The 22017-nt window shown below is 40.7% G+C and overlaps 1 protein-coding gene across 5 annotated transcripts in view; it reads right to left on the minus strand.

The window, feature by feature from the left end:
• The window catches only part of LRBA (LPS responsive beige-like anchor protein), a 350444-nt gene extending 332281 nt beyond the window's left edge, over positions 1–18163 (minus strand). For 3 of the 5 annotated variants that reach the window (XM_083456977.1, XM_083456975.1, XM_083456973.1), the window contains exons 1-2: positions 17793–18143; positions 16965–17351 (exon numbers count right to left, since the gene is read on the minus strand). In XM_083456977.1, the coding sequence (XP_083313103.1) occupies positions 16965–17201 (237 nt within the window). In that variant the 5' untranslated portion in view covers positions 17202–17351; positions 17793–18143. Of the gene's footprint in view, positions 1–16964; positions 17352–17643; positions 17739–17792 lie in introns of those variants that run through there. The other 2 variants (XM_083456976.1, XM_083456974.1) reach the window with 2 other exon arrangements.
• Positions 18164–22017: the final 3854 nt, after the last annotated feature.

Here is a 22017-nt window from a genome sequence, read left to right on the forward strand (position 1 = left end):
CATATACTGGTAGCATGTAAAATTTAATCAATTAAATCCCATAGGAAATGTTGTACAGGTTTTAGATTACCAAAGCTACAATTCCTATTGGAAGTACCTGTAAACAGAGTGAGATTTATCTTCATGTAAACATGCATAGGACTGCACTGCAGGCCATTAGTTATCAAAGGGTGGGGGGTGGAAATATGAACACACCACTGAAGGTGCCAAGGTAACTCTTTTTTGTCAAGCTTAGCTTAAATTAGTACAGTGGTACCTCTGGTTGCGGACACGATCCGGTCTGGGGTGCTGTTCACACCCAGAAAAGTCTGTAACCAGAGTGGTGCTTCTGCGCATGTGCGAAGTGTGATAGAGCGCTTCTGTGCATGCACGAATCGCGCAGAACGCTTCTGCGCGTGCGGCAAAACCCGACGCATTCTTAACCCGAAAAAACGCAACACGAAGCTAATGCTATTCTAGGCTGCATACATATTACGCAGAGAAAGAGAGCATGTGCACTTTATTTTATCAAGCACACTTTGCTTTGGAAGAAAATTAATTCTGCTTCTTCACAATACCCTTCTTAATTTTGTACAGTATAGAAAAATAGTGAAGAAAAAAATACAATTCCATTAAATTTGATCAAAGTACTCCTTATTTCACAAAAACGGCCTTTGCTCATTTCCTTTAAGCTATCTGTTTTACGTGTACTAATTTAAGTACTGATTCCAATACCCACTGACCTGAAATTTTACCCAGTAATAGCAGTACTCAGAGAAGTCCCACACCAGCTTCTGTGTCAGTTCAAGTTACAAACACCTGTCTACTGCCATAACAGTTTGGCAACATACTCTTAGAGGAAATGCTTATAACAATGCCATGTTTATACACTGGTGCTGTCTGTCATTTATGAAAGTGTTCACAAAAGGAAACTGTATCAACTTCTGATGCTAGGAAAATGTTCGCAGTAGTCTGCACCAATTAACAATTAAACATGAATGCATAGCTTTTGTGGGGAAAAACCATTTTTACACACTTCCAAATAGAGCTCTTTAATTTAATGGACATGTTTGGACTAAAGCCATCAGTGTTGTGAACAGTGCTATTTTTCTAGAAAAAGAGGTGCCAGAACTCACTACAGACACGTACCTCATTCTCCTAGAATAGCAATGGTTAGGTGCCAGAACCCACCTGAGAGGTGCTGGAACTGAGTTCTGGCTGAAAAAAAGCCCTGGTTCTGAGTAGCCTCTGAATGGACCTAAGCGTAACATGGCATGCAGAGAGGATCCTTCTTGCTCTATATAATTTATAAAAGTTTAGAGAAAAAAATCGATAAGTTATGGTGTATGAAGGTAGGAAACGCCTTGCTGGATCCAGCCAAAGGATGAACTAGTTCTGCAGTCCATCAGATGCTTATGTGAAACCAACTAGTAGGACCTAAGTACCCTCCTCATTTGCAATTCCCAGCAGCCAGTAGTCAAGAGGCACTCTAGCTCCCATAGTGGAGGTACAGCATAGACATTGTGGCTAATACTTACTGTATACTCCATAAATTCCTCCAATTCCCTTTCAAAGCCGTATGACATACAAAACATTTTCTTTTATTCAGAATTTGAAGCAATTTACAGAGCTTTAGATTCTCTACCAAAAATGAGGAAGACTACCTGCAAAGCATTTCATATGGCTCACTAAAAAATCAAGTGCATGGAACATGGAACATTATAAATGGAGGGTGAAATATGCAATTTTGAACATACTTGTTATGCAAGTTCACGGCCTTATTCCAGTGCTGGTATGCACAATTCAATTAACTCAAGTTGTTAACACAAGAGACGCAAACTGCCACATTAAGTGAACAAAATAGTTTACTGTGGGTTTTATTTTCTGCCTGTGCAATGGAACTTCTTCCTCTCCCTGCTCCCACCCCCCAACAAAAAAATTAATCCAGAGGGTTAGTGGAAAACCTAGGGTACAGCACAGGAGTAAAAGACAAGGTAGGAGCAAAGCAGCTGCAAGCTCCTCACTGGGGCCCAGTGTGGTCCCAGTAAGCTACAGCTTGGCTTACTGTGATGTGCAAACCAAGTCAATGCTCAAGTTGTCTAAATTAGATTTAATTGTCCCGTTGCTCGGTCCCTGCTCCTGCCAACCTAGCAGTTCGAAAGCACATAAAAGTAGATGTGCAAGTAGATAAATAGGAACCGCTCCAGCGGGAAGGTAAACGGCGTTTCTGTGCACTGCTCTGGTTCACCAGAAGCGGCTTAGTCATGCTGGCCGCATGACCCGGAAGCTGTACGCCGGCTCCCTCAGCCAATAAAGCGAGATTAGCAACCCCAGAGTCTGTCACGACTTGACCTAATGTTCAGGGGTCCCTTTACCTTTACCTATAAACTAACCAAACAAAAACAAATCTATAATAAATTCTGTTGCAAATGAAAGAATACTCCTTTTCTTGATTTGTTATCGGAGTTAAAGGGTTATGAAAGAACATGTGCTATGGGTGGCATTCAACTGAGTTTTACTCAGAGTAAAACTTACCGTACTCTGAGTAAAATTTGAACACACAGTGTTACAACATAAGCAGGGATTTGATCTACCAAAGGGGATTCCACCAGCTTAATCAATTGCTGCCATGTGTCAACAACAACTTGGCTTGCTAATATATACTGTCATGCAACAGTCTCAATTCCCCTTTGTTACTTGCCAGGTTTGGTTTAGTCTCTCTGGTTGCAGCTGTGAGCTGTTCTCTGTCTGTTACCAGTGTGATAGTTGCTTGTGTTAGTATGTTTCGTTAGTACTATTTCCTAATAAAGGGACAGCCTCTTTGAGAGCCTCCCTGTCTCTGTTGAGAACAAGGCCTATTAGGGCATGGAAGCCTGAGTCAGTACTCCACCCCTGGAACTCACAAGGAAACAACTTTGTAACACAATTTTGTGAACAATTTTGTAACACTAGTTTTGGCTGATATTCAAACTATTTACAAATTGTGAAATACCAGTATCTAGGGAATGAAAGTGCAATTTGCACACACGTTTTGATCAGCTTCCACATTTAAAGAAATAATAGACTAAATAGACATGAGTTTCTCAGACTGCAAAATGGAAATATCCCTAGGCATAGCTAGACATATCTAGACAGGAGAGCCAAATCTAACCATGGATTGAACATTGACAGCAGTGGCAGACTTTGGGCTCTCAAATTTCCTGCAGTGCCCTATGCAATGCTAAAATCCACGTTGCACAGATTTGAACTGCCAACCTTCTGATCAGCAAGCCCAAGAGGCTTGGTGGTTTAGACCACAGCGCCACCAGCTCCCTACAATTACCTTTACTTATTTCAACAGTACAGACAAAGACAGACAATTAATTAGAAAACACTAATTTGTACAATTTTAAAGCACTGGCATCTCATTTTTGGAGTAATGCTCTAGCAGAAAGTGTTGTGAACAATTAAGCTGTTTAAGTAGGTCTTTGATAACTACAAGCTACTTCATTACAACAAGCTGTGCAATTTATTGACAATATGTCTTGTCCTAGTCTGTACAATTGTAACAGAAGAGCATGCAAAGGGTTTGAAAGTTACAGAGAACATGAAAAAGACTATTCTGAAAATGGTTAATTGAGATCAGATGCACAGGCTACAAGACAGTCAAATCAATTTTGACTAGGCTTTGTTTATTCATTGATACAAGTCAGAAAATAGTTACAAGAAGTGGGAGAACAATCAAGAACTCATCCAATTATTGTGTCAAACATTCACAGTTGGCCAAAGAGCCCATTTTGTATCAATAAAAATATAAGATCACTGTTATTTCCATGTCAAAGATTACAGCACAGCTAGAAAATGCATTAAAACCTCCTGCGTTCTGTCAGGTTGGATTGAAAACAAGTAACAAACAAACCCCAAGAAATACACGAAAATATGTTTCCTTGAAACATAGTATGTCAGTCTGTACTGAACCTTACTCAGACTGGGAAAAACCAGGTTGCAAAATTTAGAGTAAGGTTTTACTGGGGGTGGGGTAGTATGAGTCTCGGATCATACTGCCTTCTGTGTGTCTTCCTTATAACACATGTTTCACAAGGTCATCTTGGATTTTGTTCTCAAGGGTTGGGTTTACACAATGGTTAGTATAATGAGACATATGGCTGTAAGATACATACTGGTGTCCATTGTGCTTTCATAGTGAAAATACAGTATCTTGTGACATCAAGACCAAAAGCAAGACATCTAACAGCAAGACATCTTAGAAATATACAGTAGCCCTTAAAGACTGGTGATAAACTAGCTGCAAGCTAGTAAGTCAGTAGTGCTAAAAGGAGTAGGTGGGGACTGCAACTTCTATCAGTTTGGCAAAGGAAGTGGCATCTTTCTGGTATTCTGAAAGTAATGAGTAAGTGACCTGTTCTACTGCCTTTTTAGGTCTCTTGCTGCTGGAAAAACCCACAACATGCAAAATAAATAAAATATCATGTTAAATACAGTGGTACCTCGGGTTACATATGCTTCAGGTTACATACACTTCAGGTTACAGACTCCGCTAACTCAGAAATAGTGCTTCAGGTTAAGAACTTTGCTTCAGGATGAGAACAGAAATCGTGCTCCAGCGGCGTGGCGGCTGCAGGAGGCCCCATTAGCTAAAGTGATGCTTCAGGTTAAGAACAGTTTCAGGTTAAGTACAGACCTCCGGAACGAATTAAGTACTTAACCCGAGGTACCACTGTAGCCTACTCTGACAGAAACCTCCCCAAACCCAATACATGACCTTACCATGCCTTGAGGGGCAATTTATGCACGACAAACCTAGAACTCATATCATTTTCTGTTCTCTTGGCTCACAATAACATAAAAAAATGTTCTGTAACCTACTGATAATGGTAGCAATTAATAGCCATTTGTAGTGTATTTACTTAATAATCAGTGGTCATCTATTGATAATTTAAATATTTTCAAAATATTCAAAAAAGTGACCTAGAGATTTATTTTTTACCATGGTAGGACTTACACATTTCAAGAGTATTACTCAAATTATTTCATAATAAGGAATATACAGGCAGAAGTCATCCACTGAAACAAAAGAGGAAACCAGTCTGTGTAGAGGAGCTCCTTGCATGCTATCAAATTTCCACACCCAGAACAAATTGCTGAAAGCTGGTGATATGTCAATGCTTTAAGTATTTATGGATGTGGCAGACACAAAATCAGGAAACATGTCTTATCCTTATTGGTGACAGTTAGTAGGAATGTATTTTAGAACCGGAGTGTATCTTCTATGGATAATACACCCGACTATTTATTCCTTGGAGAAAAGTCCAGAACAAAATTTAAACTACAGTATATGAATAAGGACAAATTTGCAAAGTTTTGTTTCAGTAACACTTCATATTCTTAATAGACTTTTAAAAATATATTAGTATATTAGTATATACTAATATAGTATATTAGTATATTAAATATATTAGTATAATCAACAGCATGACATACAAGCATTTATGGAGAGGGCTTGTCATGAATCTGACCTATTGGTGTTCAAAAGGCATTTGCAGGTGTTGTTGTGAAACTAAAGCAAAAAATAGCCAGTAGGATGCCAAGCAAGTTTGGTTCTCCTGTATAGCAGCAACACAGACTAATCCACAGGCCAAATTTGACCTTCCAAGTGTCTCCATGTGGCCTGGCAGGCCATTTGTCCCAAACCACAGCCACCTACCTCATACTTGGCATTGTATGTGATGCCATGTGTGGGGCAGATAGAAACTTCAGGCGGAAGTTGACAGAGTACACGCTAACATCCAACTTGAGCTGCTTCAACTGGAAATCAGAGGTAACACCTTGGTGCAGCCCCACAAACTGACTGTGTTTTGCTGTCTGTTAAACCAGTTCACTAAAGACAGAGAAAAACCTAGCTTATACTATTAAACAACTGATACTGTTATATTTAAATAAATACAGCTTTTATGCTCCTATAGAATCATCCCAGCGAAATAGGTGTCTTTCCCTAAAATACTGGTGTTTGTTTAGGATGTACATGACTCAAATACACCATCAGAAAATGGAAAGTAATTCCTAATTGCTACAGTTTAGCCTAGCCTTTCCCAACCTGGTGCTCTCCGCATATTTTTAACTCCAACTGCCATCATCCCTGATCATGGCCATATTTGCAGAAGCTGATGGGAGTTGTAGTCCAAAACATCTAGAGAGCACTAGGTTGGATAATGCAGATAGCATTACAATGCAATCTTATACAAGTCAACTCAGCATAGGTCTTACCACCAGATAAGCAGTTATAGGATTGCAGCCTTGGTGTACTTTGTATGGAGTCACTCAGATACTAGCAGCACAACCCTATACATATTGATGCAGAAGTAATTCACCCTTTGCTCAATATGATCTGCAGTAAATAAACTAGGATTGCAGTTTACAAACAATAAGGTTGTATCCAACGCGGCCACTGCACAAGAGCAACAGATTCTCTGAAGCAGTTGTTGGGGTGTGCACACAGCAGGAAGGAGAGGCAGGATAAGTCCCACTGCATAAGCAGAATTCCACTAGTGCAGTACTGGATGCAACCCATGGTTGCTGGAAAAAGGATTAGTCATAAGACCTATAGAGAGTCTAATTAATACTTTTTTAATCAATATTTCATGACAATAAGTGCTCAAGGCTAGTTTAATTTCTGAAATAACTATACCACGTTTTCAGCATGGACAAGTATTTGGGTCTCATTTATATGTTTTACTCAAGAGACTACTGTACTGTAATTCTTTAGGACATTAGAGTAAAAGGCTAATAATAAGAGCAATTATCTATGCTTCATCTGTGTACTCCAGAAAGAACAGACTTGGCAAGAAAAACTGAAAGAGTGAACTGCTATTTTTACAAACTGTAGAAAACCAAAAAATTAATCATCCTTGTCATTAACATGGCTTTAAAGGTTTCAAGAAATTATGGAAATGGATAGATCTGATCATAGCCTAGGCAATGTTTACCACTGGGGTAGGAAAAAGGAAACTAATAAAAAAGAGGTGCTTCTCTCAGAAGGACAAAATCAGAAAAGAGAAAATGAACAGCTCAGGTTCCTACTTAAAAATATGTGCCATCACTTAATGACAGCATTATTATTTTTGTATGTTTACTGTGAAGATCTAACTTAGTATCATACATTTGTTGCATATGGCACCACAGATGGTAACAAGTAGCTTGAGGAAGTAGGTTTCTGAAAGACTACAAACATGAAGGCAATCAGGGGATAAAAACTATTTTGTTTCCTTCCAGTCTCATCACCCTCTAGATTTAGAACAAGGTGTAATTCACAATTTTAATAGTTCCATTTAAAGAATCCAGGGGCATGGAAAAAGGCAAATTCATCTCAGGCATCTGAATTTTAAAGGAACGTCATTAAACAAAAGTAACAAAAATGGGGATATATGACAATATAGGCAAGAATTTAATTCACAGCAGGTTCAAGGAATACAAATTCTTATTATATCTAGTAATATGCTTTGTTTTTTACATCTTAACTTTTAAAAGTATACTGAAGTTTTCACAAAAGTATTCAGAGTATCCACTTATTTTGCCCCAAACTGGAAATTCACAAGATAAAAAGCATCACTAAAGCTACCTATGTAAGTTTTCAGGACTATTGCAATCTTAATACAGTAGACTGAAATCAGTAGTCTTTTATGTCGCATTGCACAAAAGTTTTAAGCTTCAACCATGAAAGCAGACAATTCAACTGCAAATTCACTTGTAGCCAAAGTTCCCTTTGATAGGGTTTACAATGCAAGACTATACCCAATATATTTTACTTGTACGATGGTTTCAAGCCAAAATGTATTAAACATTGGAGTTCAATGCTGTCCTAACGAAGTTTGCCACAAGGGTAAGACAAAATAACTCTAGAAACTTTTCTCAGTACATGTAAAAATATTTTGTACTTCACTGACAAGTATTTTTTGTCTGCCTTTCCATCCTTTATTAACCTGGCTATATCTGTATTTTTTTTACTTTGCTATTTGCATATAACCATCAGTACAATGAGTCATAAAACCTTATTACAGTATATTCAGAAGGTTTTTAGATAGCATCACATCCATTACTTTCATAGCACAGAAGAAACAAATGTGGTCTGAAAAGCTGTCCTGATCTATTTGCTAATTCTGACTTACTTCCTGAAACACAGTAGAAGAACTCTTGAACTAAGGGATGCACAACTTGCCTGTGCTGGTTAATTGCAATTTTATTATTGTATTAATTTGTCTATTGCTAAAAGTTCTAGATTTCCAGAAGTTTTTAATGCCAAGAGCATGCAAAGCACCATACAGCAACGAAAAAGAGTTCCTGCTCTCCTCAAAAAAGGACAATCTACATTAGACAAGTGGAACATGCAACAAATGTTGCACTGTATTTCCCCCACCCTCTTTCCTGGGTTCCTGCCAGCCCTTCTGTAACAGACAATTCCATTATTCTCCCCGCATTTCCTGTTTTTCTTTCCTCAACACTCCATGAGTAGTAAGCATACTTAATGCTTACTGAGTTGTTTGAGTGTGGTTGTTTCCCTGAAAGTTGTTTTCTATTATGTAAAAAAATGTATTTTTGTACCTCTGCTAAAATCTTGGATTATCCAGCATATGTCAAGACCATTTTCTTTTACTGGCTCCAATAATCCCATGGGCACTTAACCACCTGAGCTTGCCATTAAGATGGGCAAGACTGGGTAACCCAGGAAGTGGCAAAGCATTCCAGGATGAGATCCCGTAAATTAAGGAAAGCTCTACTCTGTGTGTGTGTGTGTGTGTGTGTGTGTTGCATTTATATTTATTATTATTTATCAAATTTATATAGTGGATTTTTGAGAAGAAACTCAATAGGAAAATGGCCTGAAAAGAAGAAAAAGCAATGGGCTTTAAATGGGTGGAGAGCAATGCGACAGAAGGTACAAAGATGGGAATCACAAAAGCAGACAAACAGGATGAGACTGTATGGAATGTAAGACATATAAAGTGGAGAAGGAGATATAAAAAAGTATCACTTGTTAGGAAGTGTTACAACTAAACCAGTTTATTCATAAAGCTTTTCTTCTTCAAAAAAAAAAAGTGGGCTTAAGCAGTTAAGCTTAATATGATTTCCCATATAGCTTCCTGAAGACTTGCCCTGCAGAGCGAAGTGATTACGTTGCCCAAAACTAACACTGCTTAACAAAAAGGATTCAAATTGGGGGGGGGGGGGTTCACTGAAACCTTTAGATGATTTGAAGGTTCATCTTTATTAAGTAGTGTTCCTCATTTACCACTGCAATAATGTGTGTCCACAGCTGTAAGTCACCACAAAGCCAGGCCCTTTACTAAGCCCACTGTAATTTCTTTCTAGAAACAAAACCTACCTCAAATCAGTGTTACTTTATCATGGGCACAATACATAGACTGAAGTGACAGAACTAGGATAACCAGAGCTAGAGGTGCATTCACCAATGACCTAGAAGAGATTACGTAATGACAGTTATGCACACTTCCATTGAATACGAAGTGATTGCCAAATACTAGTTGGATCTCCTCACTTAGCACCAACATTAGAAAGTCTTGTTAACGCAATGAAAAGAATGACTTACATAAGTTTCCTGGAAAAGGTACAACAGCATCCCAAAGAATGTATGGATTTACTTTAAAAGTTGGGATAGCAAAAAAACCCCACAACATTTTGAGAGGTGAAACGCCATTCCACTGCTGAAGTACATCTTCTCACTTTTCAAAAATTAAAGTTGTAGTTCAGCAGAAACAGTGTTAATACAAGTCGACGGATTTATGCTGCAGCAATCAGACTATTGCACATTTCAAGCATCCCCCTTATGTGATTTACAATTGCATGGAAGACATAATATGGCCACACCAGGTGATGCAGCCATTGCATCTTCTGCCAACCCTTCCCCCTTCTCATCTAGGTGCTGGGGGCATACCAGCAGAGCGAAAGGCTGCCAAAGAAACATAGGCTCTCTCCATGTTCTAGAGCCCTGCATTTGTCAAGCTATACCTTGATAGATATGCCCTCAACACATGGATGGCCTGGGGTGTAAGTGAGCAGGAGACATAAAAGCAGGAGTTAAGTCCCACTCCACTTTCCCCCTCAGACCTGTGGAGTAAACCAGAAATGAGCTCATGTTCCTATGCATATCTGCATGGATGTAAGGCCCATCTAGTTCAATGAGGACTTATTTCCAAGTAAATGTGCACAGACTTGCAGCTTCAATTAGAAATATACTTGCTATACCATTTTAGACCTTATATTAACTAACGGTTAAATTGTTTATAGAAAATGGTTAAGACAGAATTAGAAAACTGCACATAATATTTAAAGATATATTTAAATATTATTATTTAAATGCTTTCCCTCATTTTGAAAAGGCTAGTGTAAAACATTTTCAAGGAAAAACAATGCACAGAACACGCGAAGAATACGCTCCAGATCAAATTTTAGAGGCGAAGCACAATTACTGGGTTAATTATTTAACAGACATCTAGTAAGGAATGCACCTTACTTCACAATAAGTCACTATTCAGACCAACTTCTAGAAAGGTCCAGCAATTTTCTTTTGTTAAAACTTCACCTCCCTACTCTTCTACCAAGTCTTAGTATCACATTTGCAGAGGAGCCTGCCCCTGTGCTTCTGTCACATGCTATTGATGGTACTTACTCTAACAGTGTCCAAGGTTAGAGAGAAGCCTTCAGTAATGGGCTAAAGCACATAGAATATGCCATGCTCATGCGTATAACTTCTGAAAGTTAAACTATTGCTATTATTCCCCTACATATCATCTGGTTTGATGATATGTATTTATATGGTACAGTATTTTGGAATTTATTATTATTATTGAATAGCATTACATTGTATTTTCAATGTAACCCTCCATGGCACCATATGATGAAGGGTGAGCAACAAAAGAGTTATTCTAACAAAAGCTGAAAGCTTGGGCCATCTATAGCAGCCTGATTGGGAATTACAGCCTTAGACAAGTCCTCCAACATTTACAGTTTCTCTGGGCATGAGTTCCCTCCTCCCCCCACACCTTCCCTATATTCATTTGTCTTAGTGATATTCACAGAGCTTCAGTATGCTGTTGACAACGTAGCATGTACACACTCAGAGGATGACCTCCAAACCATCCTAAATATCTTTGCAGAAGATTTTGGAAAGCTTCGCCTATCGCTCAATATCCAAAAAACCAAAGTGCTGCACCAACAAGCAAAAAACAAACCCTCTGCAGCACCACAAATCCAACCATGGTGTAACGTTGGAAAAAGTCGACCAATTTTCCTACCTAGGCAGTTATCTTTCCACAAGGACCAACATTGATGCCAAAATCCAGCATCACCTGAGCTCCACGAGCACAGCTTTCTCCTAATTGAAGCTCAGAGTGTTTGAGGACCGGGACACCCACAGGGAAAGCAAAATGCTTGCTTACAAAGCTATTGCACTACCAACTTTACTGTATGCTTGTGAAACATGGAACACTTATAAATGCCATCTCCAACTCCTCAAAAGATTCTATCAGTGGTGTCTCTGAAAATGTTTACACATCACTTGGGAAGACAGGCAACTAAGGTCTTCTGGAAGAAGCAAAGATCACCAATGTTGAAGCAATGATTCTTCAACATCAACTTTGTTGGACTGGTCATGTTGTTCAGACGCCAGATTATCGTCTTCCAAAGCAACTACTCTATTCCCAACTTGAAAATGGAAAGCGAAATACAGGGGGAATAACAAAAAAAGTTTTAAAATGTTCTCAAGGCAAATCTTTAAAAATGTAATATAAGCACTGATAAATGGGAGATACTGGCCTGTGAGTGCCAGTTGGAGAACAGCCTTACCAAAGGTCTTGTGGACTTTAGAAGCACAAACTCAGAGCGGAAAGGAGAAATGAGCTAAGAGGAAGGCACATTTGGCAAACCCTCACCATGATCAACTCCCACCCAGAAGCCTATGCCCCCTCTGTCACTTTCGAACTCACTGTTAAGACCGTTTTCATGGAAGACAAGCTTACTTATCTATGAGTGATCACCAAAGAAAGAAAAAATAAAGTTCAATAATGATGGAAAAGTGCAAAAGGTTGCTTTCAAAGAGATAAGGAAGGAAGGAAGGAAGGAAGGAAGGAAGGAAGGAAGGAAGGACGGGCTATGTTTAAGGATCCTGCCCCCAATCAGCTTCTAGGACACTGAACTAATTTAAGGTTCTCATTTAGGATTAGCCAATCTTAACATGTCTCAGAGAATGATAGCACTGGTCTGAAGCTACACTTTTCTTAATGAGATAAAGATACTTTCTTCTAACCACAATTCTTATAAGAGCAAAGAGCCTTGAGTCACATAGTTTATCACTTCAAAGAAATGGATGGGCCATTAAGATAAGAAAAAGGGCAAAATGTCTTGGCAAAAGACCAGTCTTTTACATTTGACATGACCTTTGGGAAAGGGATTTTCGAATCAAAGAATTTTTGAAAATTACTTTGAAGTACATGTGTTCTAAAAGAAGTGTTATCTATAGAACTCTCTCAGTTCACCTTAAAGACTAGAGTACAAGTCTAGTCCTTTATAGCAGTCTTTTATCGAGGACTTTTAAAAATAAAAAAGGGTTTCTGATATAACATTTTTTATAACTGACATTTTCATGACTGGAACAAGGGAAAGATTAGTTAAAGAGGTTGCATCCAACTACAGGCAGAACTGCCTTATTTGCAGTACAACCTTGTGCAATATGAATGCATCAAGTAGTTGTGATGCTAATTCTGGAGAGCCTTCCATCAGAAACTCTTACCCTAGGTGCAATGTGTGGCATTATTGCAACCTGCAATGCAACTGAAGCTACGGTTAATACACTGCTGGCATAACCAGGGAACTAGCCAGCCTCCTTAAGTCATGCTCTGGCAAGCAGCTTATACAACTTGGCAGAGAGGTGCGAATAAAAAATTTCAATCCCTGCTCAAAAGCTTCCCATCTACATTTAGGCAATGGTGAAGTTGTGCAAGAGGCTAAACGCAGAACAATGTCTGCCATTGAATAGCAGTAAGTTGCACTTCAGCTGGCTCTTTTCTAGCAAGCACACCTGCGCATAATTGAGACATGAAGATAACAGGCTTGCAGATCTTCCATTATACTAGTGTAGCCAAACACAGCCACATCTGAGATAAGTCAAGCTTGCTATTCTTTCCTGTCCAAATCTGTGTAGCTCACCATCCCTCCCATGCTCACTACGCACTTGATGAGAGAGCTAACATACCTTTACTTAGGAACTTGTCATTATTAAGGTTTGCATCACATATTATTTTCAGAAGACCCAAAGTTCACTTTATAAGTGAAAGTCATCTAATTTCACAACCCAAATGCCACTTCAAAAAAAAAAAAGGCGTAATTAACCTGCTTTTGGAGAATAAGTATGGCATGAAATCAAAATACTTTAAATAGGCACTAGCTGTAAAAAGGCAGTGAGAGTACTCATAGGACTGTCTATTAAGATTCATGAAAATAAAAATGTAACATATCAGTCTTGTAACATATTTTGTTTATGGTGATATCTAGTCATTCCTGCCCTATGATTACTTACAATGTGACAAACACAACACCAGAGCTATTTCCAGGAACTACTCAAAAACAAAAATTATGTTATGACAAGTGCAAAGAGAAGTTGCTACTAGGCAAAACAGGTGTAGGAGGAAGGACTGCAACAAGTCTTGGGGGGACACCATGAATTTGTGCCTAACTCATCTGTAAGCACCAAGGGTCAGGAGCACTGAGTATCTCCCAGTGTAACACTTTCCTGAATTACAACACTTCGCTTTTCCTCAAAAAAAGTGAGAGACACTACTGGAATAGAGGCTCAACTATACCTTTCTCCTGTCTACTTTATCCCCACAAAACTAAATCATATTTGAATAGTAACTTTTTAGTGCCCAGATCAGCATAACATAGCGGCTAAAAGTCCAAGCCTGCAGTCCTAACCTTGTCCACTAAGAAGAAAAACATATTGAATCAGCAGAGTTTAGTCCCAGGTACATGAAGTTAGGATTGAAACCTAGGAGAATGCCCCTTTCGACGCAGTAAGACTTACTTCTTACTACATGTTCGGGATCTTTTTTCTTGCTTTGGCATTTTACAATACTATGGCTAAAGTAGGGTGTCAAAGCCATAGGATTCCAGTTCAAAACTACATGTGTTCAACCCATTTTTACTGTTCCCAGCAACTATGCAAAGTCTGCTTGCTCAAACTAAAGCAGAGCTGACATTTCTCAGAAAACTTTTTCCAAAAGAAAGAGGGAGGTTTTTCCCCTCACCTGCCCTAGAAAAAGAACACTTCCCAGACCTTTTCTCCAAATACAGTGGTACCTCTGGTTACGAACGCTTCTGGTTATGAACACTTCAGGTTACAAGCTCCACTAACCCAGAATTAGCTGCTCCTGGTTGCGAACTTTGCCCCAGGATGCGAACGGAAATCGCACGCCAGAGGTGCGCACGTAGCAGGAGGCCCCATTAGTAAAAGCACGCCTCAGGATAAGAACGGTTTCAGCTTAAGAACGGACCTCTGGAACGAATTAAGTTCATAACCAGAAGTACCACTGTATTATTCAATTTTTTAACGGTGGCTGCCACCCCTTCCTCACCCCACACACCCTGTTCCAGAATGATGCTGGGTCACGGGGCATTGTACAGGATGCAAAATGGTTGCAAGGCTGACAATACGGTTTTTGAGGGGGGGAAGCTTGGGGGGTGGAGAAAGAAGCTGTGCTACAGCCACTACTAACAGGGAGTCCAACCCTCATGAAAATGTTGAAAATATTCTTTTTTTAAAAAAATAGCGAGATGGTCCACCCAGTTTTCTACCCACAAATAGGGTGGAGAATTTTAAGAGAGCAGCAAACCAGGCATACATTGCTACCCACATCCAAACCACAGATGAGTGACAGAGGACATGCTTTGCATGCAGAAGGCCCCAGTTTCAACCCCTGGCCTTTTCCATTACAATGTTCTGAAGTAGCAGGGATGGGGGGGGGCACACTCTGTCTGGCACCTTGAAGCACAACTTTCAGTAAGAGTTGACAGCACTGGTTAAATCAACAGTCCAACTTAGTGCAGCCTGGCATGTTCATGAGTTATCTACACACACACATCTTGCAGAAATTTCTAATAAAGTTGTGGGTGTATTTAATGAAACTCAGTTCTAAAGGAAACTGTTCTTCCTATCTTTCTACTCTGGTTCCAGGCAGATGGAAAATTTGCAGAATATCCTGTTATTTAGGTCACACACTGAATTTCTTGAAGACAGCGTTCTATTTCCTATAAAAACTGCATTATTATTTCAGTGCAAAACATGGGAGCTATTTCTTCTGCAGCTTCCACAATGTACAACATTTCAGCATTTATCTACAGAAGTCAGATTTTAAAAGAAAGAGATTTTATAGTTATTTCACTACACATAGGAGAACGATGAGTGGGCAGGAAACTTCAGAGCAGTACTTCACTTCTGTAGTATGCCTGATCACACACGCTAGCAATACTTTGTACAGATGCTGCAATGCTTCAGAGACTTAAATAGATTTCTGTATTATAAAACAGTTGGTTGTCTGTAGCTTCTTGATCAGTTTAATGTGGCACAACTGCTTTGTTTTTTCTTCTGTGCCAGGGAAACACGTAAAAGTTTTGTTTTGCTTTTTAAGCTACAGGCAGCTGTAAAAAGTTACAAGAGGCCTAGTGCACATATGTTTTTGCACTATTTAGTCAGAATACAGTAATTGCTTTCTATTTATTCTACATAGCAGGTCTAGACCTCAGTTTTCCTAGGCAGAGCATTTTTGTTCCACCCTAGTTATACATTACCAATATTTAAGTCAAATAAAAGTCTATGGTCTTACCTAACCAAGTTGTATGGACATTGTGAATGCATTGCCTACATTTAGCTTCTAAAGGGATATCAGTTCTATTTGCACCAACCGACAACCCTCAGCAGGGCCAAAAAAGATTTGCAAAAGAACTTAAATTCTTGCAGATCAATATTCGGTCTCCAGATACTTACACACATGTGGAACACTATACACTGTGCCTTTGAGCTTTCCATTCTACTTTTTAAAGCCAGATTACATTTAAGCAGTGTTGGAGCACAGCCTTCTCAACTTAACCATTCTTACCTATGGTGGAGGCAGCAATATAACTTATCCTCATCTAATGTTTATGTAAATGTACATTGAACAGGCACCACTATTCAGAATATCACATAATTACTATCCGTTGCCATTACAATTGTGATAGTCAAATATAATCTTACTGTTAAACAAATCCTTCTGTTTTGGTGTAGCATTTGTCATTTTCCAAGGAAATTCTTATTACTAGGAAAAGTTGAGTGCTCCCAAGGTAAGTAACGCTGATGCACAATGTTTCAAGTTCTACCCAAATTGGTAGAAATATCTACAAAGAGTTATATTACTATGGTTACTGAAAATGGGCTTAAAATGTTCACATGGGAGAAAAGAGGCATACCTCTGCAAAATCAAAGCCTTACATCAGAGCCCTAAAATTTGCAGCACCAGCAATTGTGTGTTAACAATGGTATATTCCAACTGTGAATTAGCCTAAAATCCCAAAATACATTTAAGCATTGCAAACAGAGATGACAGCATAACTATTTAGAACCTAAGTGCTTTCAAATGACTTCTATGAAGGTGTAAATAGCAGGCAAGTTCCTTGATAGAAGCTATAACTCGGGAAAGCAAGGAAACAGAACAACTGTGAGTGGAAAAAGTATTGCAGCCTCACGGTTACTAAGTAAGGCCTAAGTAAGGATCCCTTCCGGGAGAATAGCTTACCAGATGCACCACCCTGTGACAAATAGGTAGGCGGGCAGCCTTAACTGTAAGGATGAAGTAATATGAATGTGGGTAGAATGTATTGCTTTCCTTATGTTTCACCACATACCATCCTTCTCCTTTAAAGAGTTAGAAAGGTGATTGCCTTACCAGATTAAACACAGTTTCCACAATATCCCTGTTGGATACTTCTCCGACTTCCACCAGTCCTGTCAGAACAGCAAATTTCATCCTGATACCACGAATAGGGATTCCTGGATTCAAAGGCTGCAGCTTGCTCTCCATTTCGGCCGCGTTTCCTTCTTTTCCTCCTCCGGTACCACCTCCCCCTCCTCCATCATCACCTGTTGGCCGAGGAGAAGCAACCTGTTTGTCTCCACTCGCCATAGCTTAGTTCACTTCCAGGTTGCCAGCAGAAGCCAGCACCCCAGAAATAAAGAGAGTTCAATCCGTAGCCTCGGGTCCAGTTTCTGAGCGCTGAGATAATCTTGTTTTCCTTCTCTCGGAACAAGGACAGCGGCCTCTTTAATCTGAAAACTAAAAAAAAAGACAATTATATTAAAAAATTAGTAGCAGGCGCAGCTTGTTGAAAACATTTGAAAAAGCCTGTCATCTAACTAATCAAGAAACACTACCCCATTCTCTCTTTGCACTCACCCCCCCTCAACCCAGAAAATGAGGGCAGGTGCAGCTGCATCAGGCAGGTGAGTCCCTTTCTTTGTCAGGCACTAAACTTGCCTGCAAGGAAGAGAGCGAGGGACTCCCGAAGGCATTTACTTCTGTACTATTATTATTATTATTATTATTATTATTATTATTAGAGACGCGCCTCTCCCCTGCCCCGCTCTGTTTCTGCAGTGCTTCCGTCCGCCGTCCTTGTGCTCCAGCAGCTGAGGTAACTGCAAGCTCCGCTCCTCCCTTCACGCACAGTCACAGGTGCAAGGACAAAGTAGGGCCGGCAAAGAAGTTCCCACTCACCCAGCCCTGCTGCTGCTCCTCGCCTCTGCCGCGGACGGGGCCGGCGGGGAGGGACGAGGCTCTCCCGACCCCAGGCAGCTCCACGGGCGGGAGGTGTCTCCGCTGCTTCCCCACCAACAGCCTGGCTTCTACCTGCCCGGGGTAGAGAAGAGGGATGGGCAAAGAACTTCGACCTCAGGCAAGCGGCGGGAAGTTTCCTGTGCAGCTGCTTCACTCCGCCGACGCCGCGAGGAGCTCCTCCATCGCTTCCTGCCTGCCTTAGCAGTTGCTGCGGCGGCGGCTGGTGCTGCTGCTGCTGCTGCTCTCTGCCGCCATGACAGCGCTGAGCCGAGCCCCGGGAGTGTTGCCGGGCGAGCGGCAAGTGCGCCTGCGCGGCGGCCGAGAGCGGGCGGGGCAGGGAGGCGAGAGGGCAGCGGGCTTGGTGGAGGGGGGGGAGGAGGCGCCCGCGCAGGCTCAGGTGAGCACAGGTGTGTCCAGGTGAGGCGCAGGCGTAGCCCGAACGAAGGTTCCCGTCTGTTCTCCTCGAGGCAATGGAAACGCTGCGCCGTTGCTGCGAAGGGGAGCTGTCTTATCTCCTCTCTTTTGTTTTTTTAGTTTCGGGCAAGCCACCTGAAGGGCAAGCGGCAGTTTCAGGAAACTGCAAACCTACCTTTTTAGATAGGTCCAGGAAACCCGAGGGGCAAGGAATTAGCAGCGTCATTTTATTTGTTGCGTGTTCACGCACTATGGACATCTGGTGACTTGAGGTGCTAGTCCTGTCGAATTCAGGACTGCTTCTGGGGAAACGTGGTCCCGTGTAGATTGAGATAGGGAGGCGGCGGGGGGAGCGGATGCCCTTTAGCACTGGTGTGGATAATATACGAAAATGAAACCTCTGCTGAACAGGGTACAACGTTCAACTGGATATCTTAATTGTTCTTGGCTGCTTTCTAGTTTGCAAAGTATATACACAAAGTATCAAATGTGGTGACAGTAATAATAATACAACAAAACAACACCACCACAAACAGGCTTATAAGTATAAAACCAAATTTACTAGAATAATAGCTAGAATAGAGACAGACTTGTAACCATTCAAACAACAAACATACTAAGGTGCCATGTGCAAGACAAAGCCTGGAGATACTGTAAACATGGAGTGGATAAATGTACAACTCTATCTTACAAGTTACATCTACAAGTTACATTTGCAGTAAACATTATGCAGACTGGATAAATGAACCGATTAACACAAGTGGGCAAAAGGAGTATACTTTCTTTATCCTGAGCAAACCGTTTTGTATGATTGGCTTTTCGGACTGATGAAGCGTGTCACGAAACCTGTAATATATCCGGAGAACAGGTTTCCTTTTGCCCACTTGCGTTATTCTCACCAGGGTGGTGGCTTTGATTTGCCTTCCCGTGATTGATCCATGCATACAGCTTTGTGTTTCCAACTCAGGATCCATTGAAGAACATCTCATCCAGTTCAATCTTTGAAAAACAGCTTTGAAAAACTTTTTCATATTCTCCAGTGTGCTACCCTTCACATTGTGGCGGCACGGGGTTGCCGTTCTGTGATTGGAAGTACGCTACTTGTTGAACAGTTCATTTAACCAGTCTGTATAATGTATCTCCAGGCTTTGTCTTGCACATGGCACCTTTAGTATGTTTGTTGTTTGAATGGTTACAAGTCTATCTCTATTCTATTATTCTAGTAAATTTGGTTTTATACTTATAAGCCAGTTTGTGCTGGTGGTGTTTTGTTGCTTTCTAGTTTGCATCAAAATGAAGGCTCGTACATGATCATATCAATCCTGGTTATAGCTGTATAAAGTTGCATACCCGTCAAATAATAGTTTTGGGAGAAAAAAACAAAACACTTTGACTCACTGTTCCTAGTTTTTATAAGACTATACACGTTCCAATGACGCTTGTATGCCAAAGAGCATGTTGCCATCAACACCTGACAGAACCATCAGTGGCCTGAAGGACCTGTTGGGGCAGCTCCTCCTCCACCTTACCTGAGGCTACTTAAGACCTGCTTGTCCTAAAGGGAAGGCAAAACCTTTGAAGCCCAAGGTAGCGCCATCAGTTCCTGCAGAACATATTAGCTAATAATATTTTGTACCATTTGTATGAATGCTGCGTTTTAAATTGTAAAACGCCATGGATAGCTTGCATTTGCATTCATTTGTTAATATAATGCAATGAAAATATACAAAAATAGTTCATGTGGTTGGGTGGTTAGCTCTAAGAGGCTTCAAACTACTTGGAACTATTCAGTAGCACAGTTCCACTATAAAATGAGTATGAGGCAAATAGAATATCAGTTTTGTAACTCTGCTTAAATAAGTAATAAACTGATTAGCATATATTGTTCAGAGTGTACCACTTGTTTTGGACTTGGCTGGGTCCTTAGTCCTTCCAAAATCGCAAAATATAAGTCTTCTACATGGAGAGGTCTGTGAAAGCTGTGTTTGCTGTAATGTGTAAAGAGCACTGCAAGCTTGGTTTTTTGTTTTGTTTGCTTTTTGTATTATGAGTACAGGGGAATCCCTGCTTACATGGGGGTTCTGTTCTGAGTCACTGCCCAGAAATAAGTTCCAGCACGTTCCACTCCCATTCCACCTGTGGCCCACCCTGTTCTGCCCCTTTTTTGTGCCCAAACTGGCATGTGTGTCAATGGTTGCCTATCATGTGCAAGTGGGGAGGTGCCTGTACATAGGTTAGCCAAAGCAACACTTGCCCATCACATTCTCCTGCTGCTAGAATCAGACTTCCAAATTGCAGGAAGCGTAATTGGTCCTAATCGCCAGCCACAATCCCTTTATTTTCCTCTCACTGGTTTCTTGGTTGTCTAGACCAGGCTTCCTCAACCTCGGCCCTCCAGGCGTTTTTGGCCTACAGCTCCCATGATCCCTAGCTGGCAGGACCAGTGGTCAGGGATGATGGGAATTGTAGTCTCAAAACATCTGGAGAGCCGAGGTTGAAGAAGCCTGGTCTAGACTGAATACAGCCAGCATGGTGCTGGACTGCAACTCACATCATCCCTGACCACTAAGCATGTTGGCTGGGATTCATGGAAGTTGGGAGTCCAACAACATCTGGAGGGCACCACGTTGGCTACTTCTGGTCCAGTTCCCATATATGTGCACTTGAAAGAATAAAAAGTTACAGCTATTAGAACCCACAAAATCAGTATGGGCAGGTCAGTTGGTAGAGCATGAGAATTTTAATTTCAAGGTTGGTGTGTTCAAGCCCCATGTTGGGCAAAACAGTTGCTGCATTGCAGGGGGTTATATTATATGTTCTGTGAACTGCCCTGAGACCTCTAGGTATAGGGCAGAATAGAAATTCAATAAATAATAGTAATAATGACCCTTGTGGCCCCTTCCAACTTTACAATTCTGTGGCAAAAGAACTCATTTCATACACTGCATTCCATGTAGTTCATATCATTGCAGGTTTCTATAGAATTGATTTTCTATCCCCCTGCCCCCTTAATTGTAATAGGGAAAATACTTAAGGGAGAAAGAGAAGATAACAGATTATTATTTTTGCAATAGTTGCAATGGTTTATCTGTTCAGTGTAGCTGCTTGCCGTGCAAATGACCCAATATTAAATCAAATGAGCTGCAATAAAATGTTGTGGTTGTAAATACCAAAACACGTTTATTACTACTGTATCTGAACATATCCTTATTTGCATTATAAATTTGTTGTATCTTTCATCTGCAATAAAGTTGTCCTACTAAATTAGTAGCCTTTCTACACCATGCAATGATTGGCTCAGTCTCATCATCATTGTAACTTTTGGTATTATTTTTTCACACCTGAGGCAAACAAGGAAATGCCGCCCCAAAATCAGGGAAGAAGGGGAGAGTGAAGATCTACAATAGGAATAAGGGGGGAATAAAGTTTTACATTGGAAACAAGGATAGGAGGAGACCAGAAGTGTTGCTGTAGAGGCGAGGAGGGGCTGCTGAGGTGGTAGCAGAGCCAACCTCCAACTAGCGCACCACAGCTGTCGCTGCCACTGACACATTCATTGGAGGCCAGATTTCCTGCCCCTGTGGATCCTGCCACCTGAGGCAGTTGCCTCCCCTTGCCTTATGGGTGGGTTGGTCCTGATTTTCCCCTTGAGGTCTTTTACCCACATACTGCTTAGGCTCAAATTAATTTTCTAGACAAACAGAATCACAAACTATAGTGACCTGGCTAAGAACCTTCACAAAAAATATAA

The sequence above is a fragment of the Podarcis tiliguerta genome (assembly GCF_965153285.1).
Source record: "Podarcis tiliguerta genome assembly, chromosome: 9".
NCBI classification, from domain to species: domain Eukaryota; kingdom Metazoa; phylum Chordata; class Lepidosauria; order Squamata; family Lacertidae; genus Podarcis; species Podarcis tiliguerta.